Raw genomic sequence first — 22,897 nt, 5'->3', positions numbered from 1 at the left:
ATTAAAGGCCTTGTATGGGTTATAGCCATAAGTGAGACAACCTCTTGTAGTGAGAGGGGATTTGGAGCTGGTAAGCAGTTATTTCTGCCTTTGGTGGTGGCATTGATGCACAGATCACTTTCTATGGTGCTGGATGGTGAAGATGCACATCAGGAATATCATCATAACACTTGGAAATAAGATTTATCGTCACATTACTTGTGGACATTCTTCTAAACTTTTGTTTTTTGTTTTTTGGTTTTGTACTGTTTTTTCATTTAGCACAACTCTATACATTTACCAATAGAAGAAATAATCAGGGCCGTTTTTAAGGCAGGGCAAAAGGGGTAGCTGCCCTGGGCCCAAAGCAGCTGCCTCATACTTGCCAACTATCCTGGTTTAAATTTTATTCATCCCTTGAGGTTTTAGTCCTGTGCTGTGTCCCAATATCTCAGTGTGAAGTGCTGCTACTAATGCTGCCCAGATCTGCCCTATTATTGTGTACAGATGACTGACCCTGTGTTTACATGTAAATTACCAGCATTCATATGTAAATAGCGACGGCATTCATATTTAAATAGCGGTGGCCGGTGGCATTGATATGTATATCATGCCCCACTGAGGTCAAATCCACAGTAATCTCTAGCTACCAATAAGCAAGCAAAAATCATGTGCTATAACCTCAAGCAACTAATCAGTGAGCCGTAATGTGTGCTGTAACCTCTAGCAACCAGTCAGTGATTGGTAATTATACACTGTAACCTCTGGCAACCAATCGCAATAGCTGCCTGATCTAATTCAGTAAACTGATTTTGAGTCTAGCTGCTATTTATTGTATGTCTCAGAGCAGGCGGAGAGCAAAACTGCATGGGCGGCCCCAAGATAAGTTTTGCCCAGGGTCCAATCAATATTAAAGACACCCCTGGAAATAATGCACTATTTTTGACATTCTTGCTGTGTAGATATCAGCTCAAAAACCTGGTGTGCCAGTCTGGCATTCTTTGGAAGTAAGGGCTATGGTTTTGTTTGTTTTGTTTTTTAACATAAATAGGAACAGCATAGCTGAAAAATAATGGCAGTTCAATGGGTATAAACCAGGAGAAGCAACCCATTAGAGACATATTGCTTGTACAGTTATTTTTTTTGTTAAACCCAGCATATCCTATTGTATAAGGGAAATGATTCTATATTTTGAAAGAGCACATATTTTAAGTTAATATTATTAACTTATTAGTAAAGTATTTCTAACATTATAATACGTGCTTACTACAAAACTCTTTTTTTAATACAATTTTTACTTTTATATGCTTGCCATCTTGCATCTTGCCATTACTGTGGCTCATATACAGATTTGTGGATTTTTCCAATAAGTATCTATGTGTATCTTGCAACAATCACTGAGCATTCCTGTTCAACACTCAGAGGGCCCATTTGTTTTTACAAGATGTGTACTGAAGGGGGAACAGTAATGTGTTGCAAAAAAAGTTACAATTACAGTAGCCACAATTTCCACATGTAGCCCTACCCTTGCAGAAGGCTCTGGTATAGTGGGCTCTTCTAAGGGATGCGTAAGCATTCACCAACACACCCTAGGGGTTTTTAATGTTTTAACAGGTGTCACAGCCTAACAGAAAACACAGGCAAAGATACATGTGTGAGCATTTTAAACCAGGCCTATACTGCTAGCTCTGAAAGTGTCTGACTGGCCAGTAGACTATGTGCAGCATTGGCTGTTTGGGCCCTGAGCTGTCAAGCTGGAGCATTTAGTGCAAAATATTTAGAAGGCCTCTCATTACTCCTGAAGGTGTGAATGTTCAGGGATCACATTATTTTCATATCCAATCAGCTACATAGTGCCAGGGGTTACCAGCATTTACATTTGGCAGGTCTAGTTTTGCCCCTCAGGGTGAGACAAGTATGCCGTGTACATACGAGCGGATTTTCCGTCGGAAAAAACTTGGATGGTTTTTCTGACGGAATTACGCTCAAGCTTGGCTTGCATACACAAGGTCACACAAAAGTTCTCTGAACTTTTTCGACCGCCAAGAACGAGGTGACTTACAACACTACGACAAGCTGAGAAAATGAAGTTCAGTGCTTTCGAGCATGCGTCGAATGGTTTCTGAGCATGCGTAGGAATTTTGCGTGTCGGAATTTGTACACATCGGAACTTTTTCCGACCGAAAAATAGAGAACCTGCTCTCAATCTTTTGGTGGCTGGAATTCTGCCAGAAAAAGTCCGATGGAGCATTCACACGGTCAGAATTTCTGACCAAAAGCTCACATCCGACTTTTGCTGGCAGAATTTCTGATCGTGTGTATGGGGCTTAAGAGCTCTTCCAGGCATAGCCACACAGCTTTGAGCATGCTGATAAATGTAAGCTTAAGCTGGCCATACAAGTGTAATTTTTTTTATCTGCCAGTGGACTGATCGAAAAACTCAATAGATTCTCCCAACCATACAATTTAGGTGGATGGGGGAATCCTTCCCACTTTGTCATAATATTCTGGCATCTTCCTTTTGTTTTTACATTAGATAACATCTAAAAAAGGCATAAGACTACCAAATAAGAAGCCAAGAAGTGATTAAGCCTAAGAGCATACACCTTACCAACATCTGAGCTATCCTATCTGGGTAGGCTGACTCTTTAACCACTTGGGATCCGCACTATTGCAAAATGACGGCAACAGCGCGGACCCACATTTCCGGGACTACGTCTATTGACGTGGTCCCGGTTACGAGCGGCCTGCGCGCCCCCTGAGGGGCGCGCGCGGCGCGCTCTGTGATCGGCGAGTCCGTGAGACTCGCCTGATCACCGATCCGTGTAAGGGGTCGATCCCGACCCCTTATCACGTGATCAGCTGTCAGCCAATGACAGCTGATCATGTGATAAAACGGAGCCGGTAATCGGCTAGTATTCCTCCTCGCGCTGACAGCGCGAGGAGAAAAAAAAAAAGCCGATCGCCGGCGGCCGTGTTCGGGACATCAGTCCCGATCACGGCCAGCAATTTAAACGGACACCTGCCCCCTGCCAGTGCCCACCTGCCACCCGCAGTGCCATCCTGAAATAAAGTAAGTGCCCCCCTGTCAGTGCCACCCAGCAGTGCCCATAGTGCCCACAGTGCCACCCAGCAGTGCCCACAGTGCCACCCAGCAGTGCCCACAGTGCCACCCAGCAGTGCCACCCACAGTGCCACCCAAAATCTGCCTCAAAGGTGTTGCACCCCAGTGCCGCCCATCAGTGCCCAGCAGTGCCGCCCATCAGTGCCCAGCAGTGCCGCCCATCAGTGCCCAGCAGTGCCACCTATCAGAGCCACCTATCAGTGCCACCTATCAGTGCCCATCAGTCCCATCTATCTGTGGTACCTATCAGTGCCCATCCGTGCCACCCATCCGTGCCACTTATCCGTGCCACCCATCCGTGCCATCTTATCTGTGCCCATCTTTGCCCATCAGTGCCGCCTTATCTGTGCCCATCGGTGCCGCCTTATCTGTGCCTATTAGTGCCGCCTTAACTATGCCTATCAGTGCCCACCAGTGCAGCCTATCAGTGCCCACCAATGCAGCCCATCAGTGCCCACCAATGCAGCCCATCAGTGCCCACCAATGCAGCCTATCAGTGCCGCCTAATCAGCGCACTTCAATGAAGGAGAAAAATGACCCGTTTGCAAAATTTTATAACAAACTATTAAAACATGATTTTTTTTTTTTTTTTTTTTTGCATCTTTTTTTGTTTGTTTAGCAAAAAATAAAACTCCGAGCTGTAACTAAATACCACCAAAAGAAAGCTCTATTTGTGGGAAAAAAATGATAAAAATTTCATTTGGGTACAGTGTTGTATGACCGCGTAATTGTCACTCAAAGTGCATCAGCGCTGAAAGCTGAAAATTGGTCTGGGACTGAGGGGGGTTTAAGTGCCCAGTAAGCAAGTGGTTAAAAACCAAGAATGTTGGGTATTATTTGAATAGCTTTTCATGTATTTTATGGTTTAACAGAACTAGTATGAGGGTCAAATTTATCAAATGTACGTAAAGTCAAATCTCCTTATTTTTTTATTTTTTAGAGTGGTGAAAGGGTAGAACCTTTCTATGGTTTCTGTGCCCACGATATGGAGATTTCCTGTTGTGTCTACAGGACAAACAATAAATGTGTATCTCACCTATTGGTCAAAATGGCAAAAACAACTGATAAAGGGTTTCAACCATTCTCTACCTGTCTTTTAATATATTTTAGCTATCTTGTATTTCAGGGGTAGCACTAACAATTTCTATTCACATACTGTAGGTCTGTGCACAAATACTGGCCTTCATGGAAAAAAAAAATCTGTTGTTATGTAGGTAATAGTATGCTCTAATACTTACAAAGCTTTCAGACAGTTTGGATCCACATGTCTTGTTTGTACAAAACCAATCACTCCAGTTGAAGGACACCTTCCAACAAACCACTTGAGCCCAGGCACAAAGAAACCAACAACTTCAATGGCATCTCCCCTGCAGTAGCTCAGTTCATCCCATTCTGTTGCTGTATGACTTTCTCTCGCAGTACACTGCCCTGACCCTGGGGTACAATAGGATATGAATATTAACACAGTTTATAAGTTTACCGTGACATTTTTAAAATTTTGTATTCAGCATCTCAATCAAAAAGCAAAAAAAAAGGTACCAGGATGTAGTTTTATTATTTTAATTTACTTCAATTTGTCCTGCATACTCTTGTGAAGGTTTTATTTTGTCTTCAGTATGAGTTTATCACTTAAGTATTTTTTTTTTTAGTTTTGGATAAAGTGGAGAGGGATCGCAATCCTGTTTATTGCTGTCTGTGCCCCTGTAAGGGAGATTCACCCTCTCTATGTTTACAGTTATCATCAAAACGGAACGTAAAAGAAAATCCTAAAGATTTGGTTGACACCACATTTAATAGAAATGAAGTGTTCCAATGGTGACCCTGGTGACACACCAGGATTCCTTAATTTTCTGTTTTGGCTATGGGACAGAAATTGAAGAGAAATCTCCCCAAAGGAACACAGATGTCAAAAAAAGAACTGATAGGAGCTGTAACCTCCTATACTCTATCCAAAATTGTAAAAAAAGTTTTGCTTTTAGTTACACTTTAAGGCTTTGTTACATCTCCAGTTTTCATATGGATTGTGGGTGCAGTGGCTTTGAGAAAGTCCTGCTTAATGCATATTTAATACAGTTGTAACAATACATTCCTAACATAGAGTACAACATTAATGCAGCTAAGGAGGTGAACAGGGCCTGAACATCAGAATATGGCCTTATCTTCTTGCCAAATGCAAAAAAAAAACTAGAAAACTATGACTATATTGACATTTGCATTCCTGTATTTAGCTCTTTTAAACAGAGTAAAAGTTCTCTGGGATGTATAAACAACTTTTATGCTTTCCAGATCTGTTTTATTGCTTTTAGAAATTCTTGCTTTAGAGTGAGTTAGATGCATACCGTTTAAAGCGATAGTAAACTTCGTATTTTGATTTTTACCTACAGGAAAGCTTATAAAAAAAACATACCTGTAGGTAAAATGAATATCTCCTAAAGGTGCACCATTTTGGAGATATTCTAGTGAGCAGAAGCCAGTGATGTCACTGGCACATGCGCTCTGAAGGAACGGCATACCCGTGCCGTTCCTTCAGAGCTATGTGCCATAGCCGAGACTCCCATGCTCATGCACGGGAGTGACATAATCATGGCTCGGTCATTCAAGCGGCCACAGCGTGCGAACCCGGAAAAAATGGGTGAAGATGGAAGCCTCTGCAACGCTAAAAGCGCTACTGGAGGGTTTTGTAATGCCCCGTACACACGAGAGGACTTATGTCCGACAGACTTCCAAAGGAGTTCCGCCGGAGTTCCGCCGGAGTTCCGACGGAGTTCTGACAGACTTTTCGGCCGAACGGACTTGGCCACACACGATCACACTAAACTCCGACGGATTCGAACGTGATGACGTACGACCCGACTCGAATAAGGAAGTTCATAGCCAGTAGCCAATAGCTGCCCTAGCGTCGGTTTTAGTCCGTCGGAGTAGCATACACACGAGCGGAGTTTTCGAAGGGGACCGGGTCCGGCGGAGTTCCTTCGGGAAAATTTGAAGCATGCTTCATTTCTAAAGTCCGTCAGACTTTGGCGAATCAAAAGTCCGTTGCAGCCCACACACGATCGGATAGTCTGACGGACTCGGTCCTTCGGACTTTGGATGTTGAAAAGTCCGCTCGTGTGTACGGGGCATTAGTCTTTCATAATGAGTTTAGCATTTATACAGTGCATTTAAAAAAGTATTCATACCCCTTGGAATTTTCCACATTCTGTCATGTTACAACCAAAAATGTAAATGTATTTTATTGGGATTGTATGTGATAAGGCCCATACATTCAATCAGACTTTTTGACAACAGACATGCAAATTCGCTGTTTTAAGGCAACATCCGACCGTGTGTACGCTCCATCGGACAAACTTTTTTGGTTTTCATCTGACTTTTGCTGGCTGTGCGAACGGACAAACTTTCCGTCAACAAAAGTCAGATGGAGCAAAGTCCAATCATGTGTACAGAAAACCATCGGATTTACAAACACGCATGCTCAGAACCAATGCAAAAGATCAGACAACAATACAGAAGTTGACCAAAGGTAGCGGTAAACAGCAGAAAAACAACGTGATTTGGTGAAAGTTGGCTGAAAAAGTCTGATCGTGTGTATGCTTAACAAGTTCAGGGCCAACGCCCTTTGTACAAAAGTCCGTGGGAAAGTTTGTACAAACGCTGATCGTTTGTATGAGGCTTTACAAATAAATATATGAAAAGTGTGGCGTGCAAGGGGGGGCCGAATACAAATGCACGCCACACTTTTCATATATTTATTTGTAAAGAAATTTGAAAAACATTTATCATTTTCCTTCCACTTCACAATTATGTGCCACTTTGTGTTGTTCTATCAAATAAAATCCCAATAAGATACATTTGCGTTTTTGGTTGTAACATGACAAAATGTGGAAAATTTCAAGGGGTGTGAATACTTTTTTCAAGGCACTGTATGCATATAGAAATATCCTCTAAAAGCATATAAATGGTTTGACGGTGCCAGTGTGAATAAGGCCTAATCTGGGAAGTTTACAGTACAGAAGGGCTGAAGTCAGACCTCAGGATAGTTGCTAGTCACAGATTTCTCTGTGCATACAGAATATTTGTTTATCTGTCTTGGGTCCCTTGCATACTGAGCATTTAGACTGTGTGCATCCAATCCTAACATTTTCGTACACCTGGGTTGCACAGATGCAGTATTCAGCCTCACTGCCTGCAGCCAATCATAGTCTATGGCAGGCTGAAATACACTGTGGCTGGACAAGGCTCACCGCTATACCAAGTGGTACTTATGTTTAGTGCCCTATACGTTCAGGCATTTATGCCCGGAACACCTGTTTAATATTTGTTTAGTTTTGAATACACTTATATCTTTCAGAGGCAGGTCTACATAATGTGCATTGATCAAATAAAGATCAGCATTTATTTAAAAAAAATATTACTGTAAAGCCTCATACACACAATCGGACTTCAAACAAACTTTTCCGTGGATTTCTGTCCAAAGGGCGTTGGCTGTGAACTTGTGTTGCATACACACGGCAGGACTTTTTCAACGAACTTTCACAAAATCACGTGGTTTTTCTGCTCTTTGCCACCACCTTTGGTCAACTTCTGTATTGTTGTCTGATCTTTTGCATTGGTTCTGAGCATGCGTGTTTGTACTTTGGATTTAAGTTTGATGGTTTTCTGTACACCATCGGATTTATGTTGCCAAAAAGTTTGTCTGTTTGCAGAACAAACTTTTGTCTGTTGAAAACCGAAAAAGTTTGGAGCGTACACACAGTCGGATGTTGCCTTAAAACAGCTAAAGCCACATACACACTATCAGATTTTCTGCTGATGTTTGTCTTCAGATTTACAAAAACCAGTGCAAGGGCCTGCCTGATTGCATACAAATTGAAACTCCTAAGGTTTGACCTCATATTATATGGATTTGGTAAATCTGAAGACAAAAATCGGCAGAAATCTGATAGTGTGTATGGGGCTTTTTTTGCATGTTTGTTGTCAAAAAGTCAGACTGTGTGTACAGGCCTTTACAGTGTTCCAGTTCTGTACAATTTCTTTAGATCTACAAAAACCATATAGTGGAAGGATCTGCCTGTTGGATACAACTTGATTGGTAGGTTAGATTAGGTTGGTGTTTATATTACATAGTTTTGGTAAATATAATGTTGATTGTACAAAGATTGTATGGTCAGGTTGTAACATATATGGTCACCCCAAGGCCATTAAATAAAATACATTTTGTACAACACTGTAAAGGCCCACACACATGATCAAACATTTTGACAACAAACATGCAAATGACCTGTTTTAAGGAAAAATCCGACCGTGTGTAAGCTCCATCGGACATCGGTTTTCATCAGACAAATGTTTTCACTGTGCAAACAGACAAACTTTCCAGCAACAAAAGTCCAATGGTGCAAAATCCTATTGTGTGTACACAAGTCCATAGGACTTTAGTCCAAAAGTACAAACACGCATGCTCAGAACCAATGCAAAAGATCAGACAACAATACAGAAGTTGACCAAAGGGTAGTGGTAAAAAGCTGAAAAATCACGTGATTTAGTGAAAGTTGGCTGAAAAAGTCCTGCTGTGTGTATGCTTACCAAGTTCACGGCCAACGCCATTTGTATAGAAATACACGGAAAAGTTTGTTTGAAGTCTGATCATGTGTATGAGGCTTTGGCGTGACTGTTTTCCTGTGCATTACATATATCTAGTTGCATTCATTTTTTAATTGAAGGCTCCTTTTGTACAAATTGGGAGACGTCATCCTACAAGCCCATTTCGTCATTACACATTTTTCATTGTATCCTAGCAGAATAATTACTTTTTGATAGAACTATCAAATTCCATTGATAAGTGTTAGGTAGCAGCGCCTTGTTGCCAAATCTCATTTTTGTGATCTTTTTCTTTGTCCGGGAGATTCTCTCTCTCTCTCTTTGTTCATGTGACTAGGGTTACTGGGACAGAAAGTGATGGAGGTTCAAAATATTACAGTTGTCACTTGGACAGGAAGTTTAGCGAACTTTTCCAATGGGGCAGATTGTCAAGCGACAGCTGGCATACATGGTTCCATTTTTTTATTTTTTATTTTTTTGTTCAGTCGAAATAAACGGAACCGATTCCCCCATCCACACATTCAATGTAGATGAAGGAATCCTCCCTGATGTGTCATTGTATTCTGAAGGCAAAATAAACAGGGGGTCAAAACATGCCCTACTTAATTCAAAATACGCTACAGTGAGCGTCTTGTCTCTCCCAAAATATACGTTAAGTGTATGAAATATGAAACTAATATAACTTTAGCTAGTGTTGGCTCCCCCAGCCTTTCATGTGAAATCTGAACATGAGAGTATAATAATAAGTACAGACTATTACTACTGATTTTTCAATGAAATTATGAGCAGAATAAAGGGAGTCAATTGAACCATTTATCTAACTGATCATGTGGTTATATTTCTATATGCCTTAAAATGATTATACATTCCAGGCATAACTGTATAGCTATATAGCTCCAATCCTCTACATGGTATACTGATTTTCTATTTTCTTTCCATTATGTTTTTTTTTTTGTTTTTTTTATCAATTAATGTATATCATTTGTATAAACTATTTATATTTAGAGTTATGCCTCCCACAAAGTAATTTAGGGGTGGAGCAGGGGAAACATAAAACAGTAGGAGTTCAATTTATTTTATTATAGAAAAAAACACATAAAAATAAGATATATTCCTATAAATGCATATTGACTGCACTTCAACCAGTAAAACAGCTGGAATCCACCATCTAGATGACGCGTTGGTGTTAAAACACAAATGTGTTTATCATGCTTGTTTAATGAATTGCTGTACCAACATATCTTTAAAGAAAACATACTGGCACAAATAACATTTTTTAATAATTGCATGCTGTCTCAGTAACACCATTCCATAATCTATGAGTGGCATCAGAGCTCAGGAATCAACGACCACATGATACATTTCCATTTACCAATTCCTCATGTATTTAGAGAATATGAAGAGAGCAAACTTCTAAGCATTCTTCGGGAGCCTACACCTATCATTCTTTGGGCAGTTGGATTAGGGAACCCAACCCTACCCTTAACATGTATCATTTATTTTCACAAGATCTACTGGCTTGCCAGTTTGTGCTAAAAAAAACTAGCACTACCTCCAGCTTCTATGCCTGCTAGGGCCTGGTTGGGCCAATCAAGCCTTAGGGGCCAGATTCCTGGATACAAGTGGAATCATTTCCTACCTGTCTACCTGGACTTGTAAAGGGATATTCTGAGGACTCTGAAGTTTTCTGTGATTTACTTAATAATCCTAAATAAATGTTGCATCTTAATCAGCCAATTTCCCAATATAGAATTGTAATGCCCTGTACACGCGGTCGGAATTTCCATCAGAAAATGTGCGATCGGATCGTGTTGTCAGAAAATCCGATCATATGTGGGCTCCATCGGACTTTTTCAGTTGGAATTTCCGAAACACAAAGTTTGAGAGCAGGATCTAAAATTTTTCGACAACAAAATCTGATCATTTAAATTCTGATGGACAAAGTGCCACGCATGCTCAGAATAAATGAAGAGCACACAGCTATTGGCTACTGGCCCATTTATAGTCCTGACATACGTGGTTTACGTCACCTCATTGAGAACGATGGCATTTTCCAACAACTTTGTCCGACCGTGCGTATGCAAGACAAGTTTGGCACAAAATCTGTCGGAAAAAAATCTGATGTATTTTGTCGGAAAGTCCGACCATGTGCACAGGGCATTACACTTTAGACTGCTCCATAACTGATGCACTATAACTGCCTTCTAGTGGTGGGCTCTATCTTGAGCTGGCCATAGATGTATCAGAATTTTGTCGGTTCAGCAGAGACCTTCCGAATTTTGATACGTGTGGGGCTGTCCCCAGTTGACAGATGTTTGATCAACTTCTGCTAAAGAGAGATGCTGGAAGCATGCTGATCAGTCTAATCAGTGTAACAGCGGTGAGTCCCAATGTAACAATACAATTTCCCAGTGGGGAAATGGTTCATCTACCTGGCTTGTGTAGATGGAGAAATCAGTTTTTTTATTCACTGGCTGAATGAAGAAAAAAACCTCTTTGTCTATGGCCAGCGAAACACATATCTGGTGAGTGAAGAGTAGTCACAGCCCCCCACAAGGTGGATGCACAGATATCATTGAAACACAGAGCACAACAGCACTTTCTTTAATCGCTTGCCGACCAGCCGCTATCATTATACTGCGGCAGGTTGGCACGATCTCGTGAGCCATCGTATCTATACGGCGGCTCGCGGGATCTGGATAGCAGGCGCCCGCTGCACTGCGGGGGTGTCGATGCTCGTGGCCATCGGTCACGATGACTGCATGCCATGAGCGATCACAGGCACGAGAGGCAGAACAGGGACGTGTGTGTGTAAACACACAAATCCCTGTTCTGTTCTGTGAGCAGTGACAGATCATGAGTTCCTAATAGCTAGGAACTAGGATTCGTCACTTCTTCTAGGTCAGTCCCCTCCCCCTACAGTTAGAAACACACACAGGGAACACAGTTAACCCCTTGATCGCCCCTAGTGTTAACCCCTTTCCTTCCAATGACATTTTTACAGTAATAAGTGCATTTTTATAGCACTGATCACTGTATAAATGCCAATGGTCTCAAAAATGTGTCAAAAATGCCCCATAATGTGTCAGTCCCGATAAAAATTGCAGATCGCTGCCATTCCTAGTAAAAAAAAAAATAATAATAATAAAAATGCTATAAATCTATCCCCTAGTTTGTAGACGCTATAACTTTTGCGCAAACTAATAAATATACGCCTATTGCGATTTTTTTTTTTACCAAAAATATGTAGAAGAATACATATCGGCCTTAACTGAGAAAAAAATTGCTTTTAAAAAAAAATGGGGATATTTATTTAAGCAAAAAGAACAAAATATTGTGTTTTTTTTTTTTCAAAATTGTCGCTCTTTTTTTGTTTATAGCGCAAAAAATAACAACCGCAGGGGCAATCAAATATCACCAAATAAAAGCTCTATTTGTGGGAAAAAAGGACGTCAATTTGGGTGCAACATTGCATGACTGACATCTCACCAAAGTCTCCTAAAAAATACGAAAAAAAAATTGTAAACAAATTCAAACAAAAATTAAAAAGTGTAAAAAAAATTTAATAAAAAAAATACTGACACCACTCTCCCCTGCCCTACCAACACTGTCCACTGCCCCAACCCCCTTCTCCCAAAAAGCATTGTGAAATTTTTTTTAAAAAAAAATCAATTATTAAAAATTAAAAAAAAAACTACTGACACTGTCCACATTTCACCCACCCCCTTCCCCAGAAGCACTGCGAAAAATATATTAAAAAAGTGATTTAAATATTTTCCTGTGAAGGGTGGAGAGGTGTTTGTGGTTGCGAATTGCCACCTCCCAGAAATGAGTTTGCCACCTCCCTGAAATGAGTTTCTGCAGGTTGGGATGTCTGCAATATTGAACTCTACGGACTAAGTTTGGGATGCCATTAAAGTTCTTGTTTACAAACGATTTTTATTATGGAAAAGATTAAGGTGTAAAACTGTTACAATGATGGTACAGGTGAATATACAAATATCTTTGACATTATATGATGTACAGGAAGTGCAATAGGATTATGGTTAGTTAGGCGGACGAGAAGAAGAGATAAAAAAAATTTGCATAGTGTTGTAATCAGGCCAAACAAAAGTACTGGGGTATGGAGAGGAAAAAAATTTACAAATGCATATATGTTTTTAGGGGGATAAGGGTAAGAAGCAAGACAAGAAAGTAACACTGATATTGGCTTCATCCCTCACCCCCCCTCTTCCCTCCTCTCCCGCGCCTCCCCTCCGTCCTCCCTGACTAAATCAAAGAGGAGGTATCCCAGAGGATCCATTTCTTTTGATAGAGGGGCATTGTGTCATATAGCGTGTGGTGAATTCTTTCCGAGAGTTTGATGTGCAACATGTGGTTGAGAATTTGTGGCCAAGGAACCGTAGTGGAGCGCCAGTTATAGGCTATGGGCCAATGAATAGAGCTGAAGAGTGTGTGGATTAGCCTTGTAGTAATCATGGGGATATCTTGTATAGGGAGGAATAGAAGGCACATTTGTGGTGTAAGAGGAATCTTTCTGCCGGATATTTTTTCTATGATAGTGCTGGCCTTATGCCAAGTATTTTTTATATGGGGACAGTCCCAAAAGATATGTAGAAGTGTTCCTTGTGAGGGGCAACCCCTAAAGCAGAGTGGGGAAAGTGAGGGATAAAATGTGTTTAGTGTAGCAGGAGTGAGATACCATCTAGAAAGTAGTTTGATAGCAGATTCTCTGATTGAGGTTGTTTTGGTACATTTATGTAGATTTGTGAAAATAGTATCCCACTGATCAAGGGTAAATGTGGAGTTTAAATCTAATTCCCATTGTAGCATGGGGTGTGATTTCTTAGGCATATTGGTCTCGTTTAACCATTTATATATTCTGGAGATTAAGCCCCTATCTCGAGGGGAGGAGATACAAATTTGTTCAAATTGTGAATAAGGGTGGTGGAGAGTAAGCAAATGATATTTCTGATAAAATTGTCTTATTTTTGTATAGTTTTCCAGTTCGGTAGATGGGAGATCATAGTTTGCTTGTAGACTGGAGAAAGTAAGAAAATAATTATTGTGGGAGAGCGATTTTAAATGTGTTAGGTTATGTATCTTCCAATATATTAGAAAGTTTGGATCTTGAGTGCTGCTTGGGGGGGGGGGGGCACCCAGAAAGGAAGGCAGGGGGGGAGTTTCAGAGAGCAACTTGAACTTAATGGTTTGTCTGTTCCATGGTTGAAGGGAATGGGTGACAATAAGGTTTAGTTGTCTTCATTTTTGTGGTGGGGTTGATTTGGACCAAAGGAGTCCTTGTAAATTATAGGGTTGGATGGAATCTTCCTCAAAACGAGGCCAAGGGATTTGGAGTGAAGGGGCATACCATTGGGCTAGTTGAGTGAGTCTGGCAGAAAGATAATAAAGCCAAAGGTTGGGGATTCCGAGGCCTCCTTTCATTTAGGGTCTAAACATAAGGGAATAGCTAAATCTGGGTTTTTTGTTTAGCCAAATAAATTTATTGATGTCTCTCTGTAAGGAATCTAATGTTTTTTTAGATAGATTAAGAGGAAGGGCTCTAAAGAAAAACAAAAGTTTTGGTAGTATCATCATTTTTACGGCCACTATTTGTCCCGAGAACGATATCTGGTATGATGACCAAAGTTTAAGTATATTTTTAATGCTATTGATTAAGGAGGGGTAATTTACATGGTATAATGATTTGTATAATGGAGCGATCTGGATACCCAGATATCTGAATTAATATACGCTCCAGTTGAATGTGAATTTATTTTTAAGTGAAGATAATAATGCTGGCGGAATATTGATCGGTAAAGCCGAGCATTTAGATAAATTTACGCAGAGACCTGTCAGGTCATGAAATATGTCAAGGGTTTTAGTTAGATTGGGAGATGAGAGGGTCAGTTATAAATAGAAGCACATCATCCGCATAATTTATATTCTCTAGATCCCTTATGGTATCCGTTAATGTTTATGTTGTTTCTGATAGCACAGGCTAGGGGTTCTATCACAAGAGCAAATAGAAGAGGGGAGAGGGGACAACCCTGTCTGGTACCCTTGGTCAGGGGGAAAAAGTCAGAGCTGTTGCCTGGGAGTTTAATACGTGTTTGTGGGTAAGAGATGCCATTAAAGTTCATGTGCATGTAAATATAGTGTATGTTCACACCCTGGCACTTCAAGTTACAAAATGTCTTAGGTGGCTTACTAACCCCATGACAGTAAACCACTGCCCACATTTTCAAATAAAGCAAAAATGCCCAAAGTCCGTTCGTTTAGAACGCAATGACGTACAACGGGACTAGAAAAGGAAGTTCAATAGCCAGTAGCCAATAGCTGCCCATGCGCCATTCTTTGTCCGTCGGTATAGCATACAGACATACGATTTTCCCGATAGGAATTGATTCCATCGGAAAGATTTAAAACATGTTCACTTTCTAGGTCCGTCAGAATTTTTTAAAAAAAAGTCAGCTGAACCCCACACACGATTGGAATATCTGATGAAATTATTCAGTTTGAGCTTTTCTGACAGAAGGTCAAAATCCTTCTTCTGTCTTTATTTGTTTTTTTTTTGTTTTTTTCGAATTTATTATATAAGAATTACATTTATGAGTTAAATCCACAGTTCAGTACAAAGACAGATTGTGTTGCTCATAATAGATATGAGCAACTTAAACAATAGGAGGTCTGTGTGTGTTACAGGAAGGAACTTTACCTATTGGCTGAGATGTGATGTTACGGCAGTTCTGTTCTGTCACATTACAGGATATAGGGTACACTTTTAGAAACCATCTAGAGAGAAATAAATAAAACATAGTTAGCTCTTAGCCTTTGTTAACTAACAGGTGTTTATTTGTTTAGTAATGATGTTCTTGCAGGTACAAAGTGCTTAGCACTATTTAAAGTGGTAGATTCACTGTCGATACCTGCCCTGGTTACTGTTATTACCAGGACAGAAAGTGAGGGGAGATCCTAAGACCCCTTTCACACGAGGGCGTTTTGCAGGCACTATAGCATTAAAATTAGCGCCTGCAATCCGCCCTCAAACAGCTGCACCATTGTGTCCAGTGTGAAAGCCCGAGGGCTTTCACATCGGAGCGGTGCGCTGGCAGGATGTCAAAAAAAGTCCTGCCAGCAGCTTCTTTGGAGCGGTGAAGGAGCGGTGTATTTACCGATCCTCCACCGCTGCTCCCCACTGAAATCAATGGGGAAGAGCGGCTATACCACTGGCAAAACGCCGCTATTGTGGGTGGTTTTAACCCTTTCTCGGCCGCTAGAGGGGGTTAAAAGTACTCCGCTAGTGGCGAAAAGCGCCGCAAATGCGACGGTAAAACACCGCTAAAAATAGCGGCGTTTTACCGCCGATGACAGTGTAAAAGAGGCCTTAGTTTAACAGTTTTTACCTGAACAGAAAGTGAAGGGACGTCTCATGATGGGGACACCAGTTCTGATATATTTAGTGAAACAAAAATTAGGATAATGCACATCCAAATTAGAATATCAGCACATAGAGAGTAAAGCCTCGTACACACGATCAGATTTTCCGCATACAAAACCTCTGACTTTCGTCTGAAGGGTGTTGGCCGGGAACTTGTGTTGCATACAAACAGAAAGAAATTGTCAGCCAGCAAACACGAACGTAGTGACGTACTCCGTGGTTTTTCAGCTCTTTCGCGCCACCCTTTGGATTCCTTCTGCTAAATTCGTGTTAGTAGAAGTTTGGTGAGTGTTGATTTGTGCTTTTCATTTCGCACTTTTCAGTTTGTTTCTGAACGACCGTTCGTCAACCAGACACGTTGCAGAATCAGAGGAGATAATGGGGGTTATTTACGAAAGGCAAATCCACTTTGCACTGCAAGTGCACTTTCAAGTGCAGTCGCTCTAAATCTAAGGGGTAGATCTGAAATGAGTGGAAGCTCTGGTGATTTTATGTGCAAGCTAAAATGTTGTTTTTAATTTTCCTTGCATGTCCCCCTCAGATCTACAGCTACTTTACTTTCAAGTGCACTTGCAGTGAAAAGTGGATTTTCCTTTAGTAAATATGTGTTATTTATTATGTGTTATTTATTATTGGACTTGGAGTTATTGCTTTGACCCAAGTCCAGTCCAGGAACAGGAGGAGGAGGATTTCTTGGACCAAAAATTGGTTGCTGTATTAATCGTGACCAATTATGTCATAAGCCTTTGCTGCGGGGGCTCCAGGAGAATAATCCAGATGTTTTTCCGAATTATCTCCCGATGACGGTCCCTTGCTTTCACCAATTCTTGGCATTGTTGACCCCCTATATTAACCCCCCTGGCGGTGTTCCCGAGTCTGTGGAAGTTTTAAACCAAAAGCGGTAACCCCGAGCCAGACTCGGGACCGCATCGCTGGATCCAGGGGGAGGTTTACTTACCTTGTCCCTTGGATCCAGCGATGTCCCCTCGCTGTACGAGCGGCTCGTCCTCTGCTCGATTCATCACGGAGCCTTACAGATTACATTGCTGTATGTAATTATTTCACATCCCCTTTGTCCCTAGTGGTTTCTCCAGTGTCCTGCATGTAGTTTTATATTATAAAAACTGTTCTTTATGCCTGGAAACTGGAGATTGTCCATAGCAACCAAACAGCGATAATAAATTGGAACCACTCGCAGAATTGAGGGATAGCGATTTGTGGGGAGATCCGTCATCAAATATTGAAAAGTAATGACAGTGACAATTCTGCAACTGAGCAAATTTCAGTGTTTTTGATTTGATTACATTATTGAATATTTTTTATTATTGTTATATTATTATTTGGTATAATTATTTATAGTTATTTATTATATTATAATTTATGATTTAATTTTTCAAACTTTATCATACCCGGGATGTTTACTAGACTCTGGTTTGGAAAGATTTAAGTGAGTTATTCCTAAGAATTACAGGACTTCAATATAAAACGCCAAATTTTCATGCAAAATAATTGTACCGCTTTTAGCACCTAAAATCCGAAATAATCATACCGCCAGGGAGGTTAAGAAGCAGGACAAATGCATGAGGCTTTTATTTTCTTTTTTGGTTGAATAATAATGATTTGATTTGGTATATTTTCTAGATTTTTGGATGCATAGAATGTACTTTTTGGTTAATAAGTTCTATTGGCAGATAACATGTCTAATTTTATTTGTTTTCTTTTTTTAATGCACAATAAAAAGAAAACTGAGAATAATACAATGGCTATGTGTTTTACTTCAAAAGACAGTTTGAGAGTTGGCAGTTACATTATAAAAAATACAATGTAAAATTAACAAGGGACACCAACATAGTTGTACCTTTGATCTAAAAAACTACGGAATGATGGTGTTGTGGTAACTTGCACCAAAAATAAAAAAACAAGCATAATAATATTATTCTTGATATCATTAGAAAAAAAAAGCCTTTGAATATACATTTGGCATAACTCCATCAGTATCACCAGCAAAGCAGCTTCATTATTATCCCATTAAAGAAGAAGAGAATGCGTGCTGCATTTCAAGATTTCATAATTTGCTGCGTCACGAATGTTAATTTTGCATTACGAATGCTAGTTTACAACACCGACCGCTTTCCGGCTCGTCCTTGCTTCCAACATGCATGTTTGTACTTCAGACTTTTGTCTGATAGACTTGTGTACACATGATCGGAAAATCTGACAACAGACATTTGTCCACGGAAAATTTCAAAGCCCGCCATCCAACATTTGTTTGTGGAAAATCGGACAACAATTATCCAATGGAGCGTACAAAAGGTCGGATTTTCCGCCAACAGCCTGTCATCACACAATTCCCGTCAGAAAATCCAATCGTGTGTATAAGGCTTAACAATTACTTTTTTTTTATTTTTTTATGGATTTTAGTGGCCCATTTCACTCTAAAAGGTGCTTAGATGCGTTTCTCAAAAGAAAAAAGAAAAAATCCAAATAATTTTTCTTAAAGTTGTTATAAAGGCTAAATATTTGTTTTTTCCTAAGAAAATAAATAAATAAAAAGAAGTTATATTTTCCTGCTCTGCGCAATGGTATTGCACAAAACTTCACCTTACTTCCTCTTCTGGGGTTCCTCAACAACACTCTCCTCTCCTGTGAGTGCTCCCATAGAAAGCCAGCCGTTATAGGGGCACTGGTGTGGGTGCACTCCCAAGTCAGGATGTGTGCTGCCATAAACACACACAGTTTGGCTTGGCCCTGCCTCTATTCCCTCCTCAAAGGATTTGATTGACAGCAATAGGAACCAATAGCTAACACTGTTGTCTCTATGTCCTGTGAGAAGAGGAAGAGGGCAGAGCAAAGATCGACTGGATTGAGAAAGGACTCAGGTAAGTGTTTAGGCAGATGTGGGGGCGATACAACTTGACATTTTTTCTAATGCATGTCAACTTTGGAATAACTTTAATTAAGGTAAATATAGTCACTTTTTTACTCTCCTGCTTTGTCCCTTTCCACATCATAAATTATCTATGGGTTGGTCATTTTTAGCTAGTGTTTTCAGTCACAACAAAATATTATATTTATTTGTATACTATGATGCATGAAAGGAGGTAGAACACTTACTGGTAAAAAGGATGAGGCAGTGGCTCCACTGATATGATGGGCAATAATCCACGCTCCCCTGTACTCAGTGACTGGCCTTCCCATGATGACTCATCACCGATGTCCTTCATATAGACTACATCATTCATAGAGACTGCAAGGAACTCTGACTTTCCTTCATCCACCTGTGCTCCAGCATCATGAACCACAGCTCGAGCATAAAAGCACCCTACATTTTACAAGATTAAAGAAAGAATCAGATATACTTGAATTCTGAGGGAGCCATTCTGACATGAAAAGGTTGTATCAGTGGAAGGCCTATTTACTATGGCCATACTATTGTTTATCTAGACTGGGGGGCGGCAAACTGGTGATCGTGATCATCCCGTCGACCACAGGTAGCCGATGGGTCAAATGGGAACACCCACAGACCTTCCCCCAGCCGCTACTGCCACTCTCCTCTTCACTGTAGCATGAAGATCAGGAGAAGTCACAGTACTGGATAGAGGGTGGGTGCAGGAGCTGCTGGAATTAACATTATCCATTAACCAGCAGGTGACTGGTTGCTGGGCTTGTTCATGTAAAAAGTTGACTCTATCAGATCCCACCCCCACCCTCTATCCAGTACTGTGACTTCTCCCATGTTCTGCTCTGCTATACGCTGGTGTAAGGTAGGAGACGGCTACTTAAACACTGGTGTAAAGGAGGCAGAGGACACTACAGTGGGGGGGGGGGGGGGGTGAAGAGGACATCACACTGGGAGGGCAGAGAACATTACAGTGTGTGGGTAAAGAGGACAGAGGAAACTGCATGGGAGGGCACAGAGGACACTACAGTGGGGGGAGGGGTGTGTGTAGGGGACAGAGAACATTGCATGGGGGGCAGAGGACATTACAGTACAGGGGGGGGGGTTAGGGGGACAGAGGACACTGCATGGGGAGGCACAGAGGACACTACAGTGGGGGAGGGGTGTGTGTAGGGGGACATTGCACGGGGGGCAGAGGACACTACAGTGCAGGGGGGGTAATGGGGGCAGAGGACACTGCATGGGGGGGCACAGAGGACACTACAGTGGAGGGGAGGGTGTGAAGGGGTCAGAGGACATTGCTTTGAGGGGGCAGAGGACACTACAGTGGAGAGGGGGTGAAGGGAACAGAGGACACTACATGGGGGGGCCGAGGACACTACAGTGGGGAGGAGGGTGCATTGGGGGGGGCACAAAGAATACTACAGTGGGGAGGGGAGTGATGAGGACACTACATTGTTGGGTGAAGGGGACAGAGGACACTGCATTGGGGGGCACAGAGGACACTACAGTGGGGGGAGGGTTTTAAGGGGTCAGAGAACATTGCTTTGGGGGGCAGAGGACACTAAAGTGGGGAGGGGGTGAAAGGGAAACACTGCATTGGGGGGGGGGGGTGCAGAGAATACTAAAGTGGGGGGGAGGGTGCATTGGGGGTCATAGGACACAGATGTGGGGAGGGTGAAGGGGACACAGAACACTGCATTTGTGGGGGGTGCTAAGGACACTACAGTGGGGTGAAGAGGACACTGCATGGGGGGCACAGAGGACACTACATTGGGGGGGTGAAGGGGACAGAGGACACTGCATGGGGGGCACAGAGGACACTACAGTGGGGCGAGGGTGTGAAGGGATCAGAGGACATTGCTTTGGGGGGAATACGACAATTTAGTGGGGAGACAGAGGACACTGCATGGGGGAGCAATGGACACTATAGTGGGGAGGGGGTGAAGGGGACAAAGGACACTGCACTGGGGGGGGCGCAGAGAATACAACAGTGGGGGAGGGTGTGAAGGGGACAGAGGGCATTGCATTGGGGGAGGGGTAGAGGACACAAAAGTGTGGGGGGTGAAGGGGTCAGAAGACATTGCATTGGTGGGGGTGCCAAGGATACTACAGTGCGGGGAGGGTGTGAAGGAGACAAAGGACAATGCTTTTGGGGGGCAAAGAACACTAAGAGGGTAGGGGACACTGCTTTGGGGGGGGCACAGGACACTGCAATAGTAGAAGGGACTGGGTGGAGGGGGCAGTGGACACTATAGTGGGGAGGGGGGTGATGTGAAGGGGGCACTACTGCTATGGGGAGGCAGGCGATACTATTGTATGTGGGGCAGATGTCCCTACTGTGGGAGGGGGGGAAGGAAAATTACTGTGTGAGAGGGGTGGAGGGCAGATGACACTATTGTGAGGGGAATCATGTAAAGGGGAGTGGAGGACACCAGCGGGAGTGGGGACACTTTAAGGGCTGTAAAGTACAGTGCCTTGCGAAAGTATTCGGCCCCCTTGAACTTTTCAACCTTTTGCCACATTTAAGGCTTCAAACATAAACATATAACATTTTAATTTTTTGTGAAGAATCACCAACAAGTGGGACACAATTGTGAAGTGGAACGAAATCTACTGAAAAGTGGTGCATGCAAAATTATTCGGCCCCTTTACTTTCAGTGCAGCAAACTCACTCCAGAAGTTCAGCGAGGATCTCTGAATGATCCAATGTTGTCCTAAATGACTGATGGTGATAAATAGAATCCACCTGTGTGTAATCAAGTCTCTGTATAAATGCACTTGCTCTGTGATAGTCTCAGGGTTCTGTTGAAAGAGAGCATCATGAAGACCAAGGAACACACCAGGCAGGTCCGTAATACTGTTGTGGAGAAGTTTAAAGCCGGATTTGGATACAAAAAGATTTCCCAAGCTTTAAACATCCCAAGGAGCACTGTGCAAGCGATCATTTTGAAATGGAAGGAGTATCAGACCACTGCAAATCTACCAAGACCTGGCCGTCGCTCTAAACTTTCAGCTCAGACAAGGAGAAGACTGATCAGAGATGCAGCCAAGAGGCCCATGATCACTCTGGATGAACTGCAGAGAACTACAGCTGAGGTGGGAGAGTCTGTCCATAGGACAACAATACAGTCATACACTGCACAAGAAGAAAGCCATTTCTCAAAGATATCCATAAAAAGTCTCGTCTAAAGTTTGCCACAAGCCACCCGGGAGACACACCAAACATGTGGAAGAAGGTGCTCTGGTCAGATGAAACCAAAATCGAACTTTTTGCCCACAATGCAAAACGATATGTTTGGCATAAAAGCAACACAGCTCATCACCCTCAACACACCATCCCCACTGTCTAACATGGTGGTGGCAGCATCATGGTTTGGGCCTGCTTTTCTTCAGCAGGGACAGGGAAGATGGTTGAAATTGAGGGGAAGATGGATGCAGCCAAATACAGGACCATTCTGGATGAAAACCTGTTGGAGTCTGCAAAAGACCTGAAACTGGGATGGAGATTTATCTTCCAACAAGACAATGATCCCAAACATACAGCAAAATCTACAAAGGAATGGTTCACAAATAAACGTATCCAGGTGTTAGAGTGGCCAAGTCAAAGTCCAGACCTGAATCCAATCGAGAATCCGTGGAAAGAGCTGAAAACTGCTGTTCACAAATGCTCTCCATCCAACCTCACTGAGCTCGAGCTGTTTTGCAAGGAAGAATGGGCAAGAATTTCAGTCTCTCGATGTGCAAAACTGATAGATACATACCCCAAGCGACTTGCAGCTGTAATCGCAGCAAAAGGTGGCTCTACAAAGTATTAACGCAAGGGGGGGCGAATAATTTTGCACGCCCCACTTTTCAT

The 22,897-nt window shown here is 42.0% G+C and overlaps 1 protein-coding gene across 7 annotated transcripts in view; it reads right to left on the bottom strand.

The window, feature by feature from the left end:
- The window catches only part of SH3TC2 (SH3 domain and tetratricopeptide repeats 2), a 204,014-nt gene that overhangs the window by 56,172 nt on the left and 124,945 nt on the right, over positions 1–22,897 (bottom strand). For all 7 annotated transcript variants that reach the window (XM_077472737.1, XM_077472739.1, XM_077472738.1 and 4 more), the window contains 3 exons: positions 19,254–19,461; positions 15,417–15,493; positions 4,342–4,537 (listed from right to left, as the gene is read on the bottom strand). In XM_077472737.1, the coding sequence (XP_077328863.1) occupies positions 4,342–4,537; positions 15,417–15,493; positions 19,254–19,461 (481 nt within the window). The remainder of the gene's footprint in view (positions 1–4,341; positions 4,538–15,416; positions 15,494–19,253; positions 19,462–22,897) is intronic.

This window comes from Lithobates pipiens, unplaced genomic scaffold (genome assembly GCF_037356315.1).
Source record: "Lithobates pipiens isolate NorthernLeopardFrog02 unplaced genomic scaffold, aLitPip1_a1.2 Scaffold_8, whole genome shotgun sequence".
Classification (NCBI taxonomy): Eukaryota; Metazoa; Chordata; class Amphibia; order Anura; family Ranidae; genus Lithobates; species Lithobates pipiens.
This window is presented reverse-complemented; position numbering and strand designations above follow the sequence as displayed.